Source organism: Entamoeba dispar, genomic scaffold, assembly GCF_000209125.1.
Source record: "Entamoeba dispar SAW760 scf_1105229463199 genomic scaffold, whole genome shotgun sequence".
In the NCBI taxonomy this organism is placed as follows: Eukaryota; Evosea; order Mastigamoebida; family Endamoebidae; genus Entamoeba; species Entamoeba dispar.
The window spans coordinates 1-5,251 of record NW_001855573.1 but is presented as its reverse complement, the minus strand read 5'-3'; the positions used below and the strand labels follow the sequence as shown (position 1 = coordinate 5,251).

Below are 5,251 nucleotides of genomic sequence, written 5' to 3'. Positions count from 1 at the left end.
AGTTAGTGATTGTATGAATAAAGAATTTCAATGGGAATTTAATACATTACAATTCCCTGCAGCTGTTCATTTTTGTGTAACAGAAAAAACTATTGGATGTGAAAAACAATTTATAGAAGATTTAAATAAGGCACTAGATATCATTAGAAAAGACCCAAAAAATCCTAAATATAATGTATGGGCACCAGTCTATGGAATGACATCAAGTCTTCCTGACATTGATACTCTTGAAGATATGGTGAGTCAAGTTATTGCTCAATATTGTGATGTTATCTAAATAATTGAATACTTTTTTATCTATTTATATTTATTGTATTGTTAATTCTTTTTAAAAATAAGTGTTTTATTTTAATTCTCTCTTTTCGTATTTATTAAAGAATATATCACTATATTTAACCTATGTGAGACAAATTATTTATTTCTAATAGCTGTTTATAGTCATATTGTAAATCTAAATTATAAAAGTCTTACCAAAGAAATATATTCAATGGTAACAAATACAATGACTAATAATTAGAATAGACAATAAGGAAGAAATGGCTATAAAATACTCATGAATACTAAGGTTTTAGGCAAGTAGGATTTCTTTTTTGTAATAACAATCGAGTGATATCCCAACATTGAATCAATAAATTAAAATTACTAAACATTTCTTTTAAACGATATTTGTCCCCTAAAAATTGAACAGTTCCTGCATATGAACTATATTCATCAAGAAATAATGTTAACATAGAAGGTGCACAAGTCATTCCTTGAGTATACTCTAAATTTTCTGTTCTTGAAGCAAGTACATGAAAAATATTAAATAATACTTTCTGATTACCTCCATATGGTACTTCATAAGTATAATGCAATTGAAATGTTCTTTTTACATCTAAATTTAATTGCTTATCAATAGGTGTTTTTGTGTATGGTTGATTTAATCTATCAAACTCATCTTGTAATGTTTTATAATCTAAATCTTTAAGTAATAATAATTTCCATACTTCACTACGTACTTCATCAGGCATTCCTTTATATAATCTATTAACAAACTTGGGATGAAATACCCCTTTCTTTAATAACAAAATCATATTTTCCCACTTTGGAATACGAAGTGTCATTTGTTTTATTTGTTGTTTTGTTTGTTGTGCAAGAATAAAAGGAATTGACTTTTCTGTGGCATCCACAACAAATCCATATCTGTTTGTATTCTCTGGTTTAACAACACTATTATTACTAAAATCATAACACAACTTTACATCAGCACTATCAATATCCAATATCAATCTAACCAACAAAGGTAATTGTAACTGGACTGCATATTCTAATGGTATCTTTCCATCATTATCTTTGATTCGAACAAGAAATTGTGGTTGAATAATACAAAATATGTCTAGACTTTCAAGTCTTCTCAGTGATTTGAATACAAACAATTATTACTTATCGTTTATTAATTAATTACCTAAAAAGAATATGAAAAAATATATAAAGGAATGGGAATCATACTTGTTGTAATTCTAAAAAAAAAGATTTAAGGAAAATAATTTTTTTTTATAAGTAAACAAGAAACACCTTTTTAACCTTGTTATATGATAAAATATGAACAACTGCTATATGTATTAACTGAAATTTCTATAGAGAAGTAAATTAAAGAATGATTTTAACTTAACTTTTCGTAATTAATAAAAAATAAATCTTGTATTATTTTCTTATAAAATTAATGAAGAAATTGAATAAAAAAATAGAAAAAATACTTTCATGGAACTTTTTTTTAAGATAGGAAAATCCTGAGAAAGGAAAATAACTGAACCAATTTATTGCTGTTTTACACAAAATTTAATAACAAACAATGAAAGAAAAACAATATTTTTATAAAACAATTCTCTTTTAACAAAATTAAGTTATAGCATTGAAAATAGAAAGATCTTTCAAATAAAAAGGCGAACTAAATATTATATAGAAAACTATGTCAAGTGATAGTGATTCGGAGGATATTGCAGCTGCACTCGCTAAGAAACGTGCTGAACGAGCAAAGAAATTTGCTATTTCAGATAGTGATGATGATGATGACATTAAACCAACAACCAAGAAAACTACAACAAAAAAATTTTCAATTTCAGACAGCGATTCTGATGATGAAGACATCAAACCAACTGCTAAGAAAACATCAACAAAGAAAGCATCATCCGATGACTTAAGTGACGACGATGAAGATATTGCAGCTGCACTCGCTAAGAAACGTGCTGAACGAGCAAAGAAATTTGCTATTTCAGATAGTGATGATGACGATGATATAAAACCTGCTGTTAAGAAAACTACAACCAAGAAATTCTCAATTTCAGATAGTGATGATGATGATGACATTAAACCAACAACCAAGAAAACTACAACCAAGAAATTCTCAATTTCAGATAGTGATGACGATGAAGACATCAAACCAACTGCTAAGAAAACATCAACAAAGAAAGCATCATCCGATGACTTAAGTGATGACGACGAAGATATTGAGGCTACGCTTGCTAAGAAACGTGCTGAACGAGCAAAGAAATTTGCTATTTCAGATAGTGATGACGATGATGATGTAAAACCAGTTACTAAGAAAACTACAACCAAGAAATTCTCAATTTCAGATAGTGATGATGATGACATTAAACCAACAACCAAGAAAACTACAACAAAAAAATTTTCAATTTCAGACAGCGATTCTGATGACGATGAAATTAAACCACCTACCAAGAAAACATCAACAAAGAAAGCATCATCCGATGATTTAAGTGACGATGATGAAGATATTGCAGCTGCACTCGCTAAGAAACGTGCTGAACGAGCAAAGAAATTTGCTATTTCAGATAGTGATGATGACGATGAAGACATCAAACCAACAACTAAGAAAACTACAACAAAAAAAGAAGAGTCATCCGATGATTTAAGTGACTCAGATGAAGACATCAAACCAACCGCTAAGAAAACATCAACAAAGAAAGAGTTATCAGATGATTTAAGCGACGATGAAGACACCAAACCAGTCACTAAGAAAACTACAACAAAGAAATTTTCAATTTCAGACAGCGATTCTGATGATGAAGACATCAAACCAACTGCTAAGAAAACATCAACAAAGAAAGCATCATCCGATGATTTAAGTGACGATGATGAAGATATTGAAGCTGCACTCGCTAAGAAACGTGCTGAACGAGCAAAGAAATTTGCTATTTCAGATAGTGATGATGACGATGATGCAAAACCAACAACCAGGAAAGCCACTGATAAAAAAGCAGTATCTAGCAGTGACTCAGATGAAGACATCAAACCAACCGCTAAGAAAACATCAACAAAAAAAGAAGAGTCATCCGATGATTTAAATGATGACGACGATGGAGTTGGAGCTTTATTAAAGAAAAAAAAAGAAGAAAGAGCAAAAAGGGATGCTGAGTTTGCAAAATTAACAGGAGGTGATGTTGATAATAAAGTAAAGGAAGCAATTGCTAAAAAGGATCAAAAAGTTTCAAGTTCAGAAAGTGACAGTGAAGAAGAAAAGAAAGATACTCATGTTGTTGATTCTGAAGAAGAAGAAAAGAAAGAAGAAGAGGCTGATAAAAAAGCAATGGAAGAACAAAAGAAGAAAGATGAAGAATTTAAGAAAAAGCATGAGAAAGAAGATCCTGTTATGAAAAGAGCAAGAGAAAGACAAGAAAGACTTAAACAAATACAAGCCGCAAGAGAGGCTGCTAGAAGAGAAGCTGAAGAGAGAAGAAATAAAAAGCAAGAAGAACGTTTAAGAATTGAAAAAGAAAGAGCAGACCAAAGAAAACAACGTGAATTAGAGAATTTAAGGTTACAAGAACAACTTAGAAAACAAAAAGAAGAAGAAGAGAAAAAAAAGAGAGAGGAAGAAGAAGCTGATCAACAAAAGAAACTTGAGAGAATAAGAAAAGTTGCTGCTGCAGAAATTGAGGAAAAAGAAAAAGAATTAGCAGAAGCAAAACAAGGAGAAGATCCTATGGTTGCTTATAGAAGAAGACAAGCTGAAAGACAGGCTGAAAGAGAAAAGGCCCGTAAAGAAAGAGAGGAGAAAAAGAAGGAAGAAATGGCTAAGAAAGCTGCCCAAAGAGCTGCTATGCGAAAACAAGCTGACGAAGAATTAAAACAATTTGAAGCATCTTTAAATACTCAAAGAGATGCTGATAAGAAAGCTGCTGATGAAGAAAAGAAAAAGAAAGAAGAACAAAGACGTGCTGAACGAAAGGCTCGTTTATTGAAATAACTTCGAATTTTCTTTACTTATGAATTGACAATTACTAAAGAATTAATTTAAATTTCTTTTTCATTAAACAACTAAAGTGATAAATAAGATGTGAACAAGAACTAGCACAATCAAATAAGTCATTAGTGAGCAGAAAATAAAGTCATCAAAGCAGTGATTGCATTTTCGAGGTGAATCCATGGATTTTGCCCTTGTTTTAATGATTTGTCCTGATTTAATTAGAAGGTTGTTAGGTTGAATGATAGAGAAGAACAACAAACAAATTTATGAATTATTTCAACAACACCAAGTTTGTACAATTGGTCGATGTTTGAGTTCATGCATAAGGTAAAAATTTCTTTTAGTATTAGTGAAGGGGAAAGACCATTTTCAATAAACTCACATAATTTAGGACGAATTAATTTTTGAATGACTTCAACGTTTGGAGTAACAACAATTGTTTTGACAATAAGTTCACAGGATATTTTCCAAGTTGGTTTAAATAAACGTTTAGTTTGAATATATACAAAGAGAGTGATTAATGTTGTTCTTAAATTACCATTATTGGAATTTAAAATCATTTCTTTATCTTTTTGGGTTATATGAGTATGTTCTTGTTGACAAATATTAGTTATTAATCTATCTAATTCGTCATATGTTGGGAGTTCTATTCTAATATCCAAACATCTTGAACGTAAAGGTTTCATCATTGCAGAGATATTTTCTGTGATAAAAATATATCTCCAATTTCCTGTTTCCATTGCTCTTCTTACAGTAAATTGAGCTTCTTTAGTAAGTTTATCAGCTTCATGAATTATAAGTGTTTTTTGTTGAGAACCAACTTTCATTTTATCAATAATAAATTGTAATGTAATTCTATCTCTTAATCCATATTGTGACGGATTAAATTCAACATGAAATGGAGATACTTTTAAAACTATTTCATGATTTTCATCAATTTCATATTTTTCTTGTCCTAATTCTAATACAACATTTCCATAAATCTCTTTAAAACACATACAGCAT

The 5,251-nt window shown here is 30.0% G+C and overlaps 4 protein-coding genes across 4 annotated transcripts in view, besides 5 other annotated features; 2 read left to right on the top strand and 2 right to left on the bottom strand.

The window, feature by feature from the left end:
• EDI_335800 (uncharacterized protein) overlaps positions 1-277 on the top strand; it is a gene marked incomplete at both ends in the record, with an annotated part of 795 nt that extends 518 nt beyond the window's left edge. Inside the window, one exon of the mRNA XM_001733475.1 lies at positions 1-277. This exon is cut by the window's left edge and continues 518 nt beyond it. Within this exon, the coding sequence (XP_001733527.1) occupies positions 1-277 (277 nt within the window).
• Positions 275-354: a sequence feature (AT_rich).
• Positions 355-560: 206 nt separating this feature from the next.
• Positions 561-1,742, bottom strand: EDI_335790 (uncharacterized protein; the record flags this gene model as incomplete). Its single annotated transcript, XM_001740737.1, has 4 exons — positions 561-1,375; positions 1,445-1,499; positions 1,555-1,614; positions 1,737-1,742. The coding sequence occupies 4 exons, from the start codon at positions 1,740-1,742 to the stop codon at positions 561-563; spliced, it is 936 nt and encodes a 311-aa protein (XP_001740789.1).
• Positions 1,659-1,735: a sequence feature (AT_rich).
• A 206-nt stretch (positions 1,743-1,948) lies between the features above and the next one.
• Positions 1,949-4,246, top strand: EDI_335780 (uncharacterized protein; the record flags this gene model as incomplete). The annotated part of the gene is made up of 1 exon (XM_001740736.1): positions 1,949-4,246. The coding sequence occupies one exon, from the start codon at positions 1,949-1,951 to the stop codon at positions 4,244-4,246; it is 2,298 nt and encodes a 765-aa protein (XP_001740788.1).
• Positions 3,545-3,642: a microsatellite.
• Positions 3,546-3,677: a microsatellite.
• Positions 3,840-3,881: a microsatellite.
• A 218-nt stretch (positions 4,247-4,464) lies between the features above and the next one.
• On the bottom strand, positions 4,465-5,244 carry EDI_335770 (replication factor C subunit, putative; the record flags this gene model as incomplete). Its single annotated transcript, XM_001740735.1, has 1 exon — positions 4,465-5,244. The coding sequence occupies one exon, from the start codon at positions 5,242-5,244 to the stop codon at positions 4,465-4,467; it is 780 nt and encodes a 259-aa protein (XP_001740787.1).
• Between the last annotated feature and the right edge of the window lie 7 nt (positions 5,245-5,251).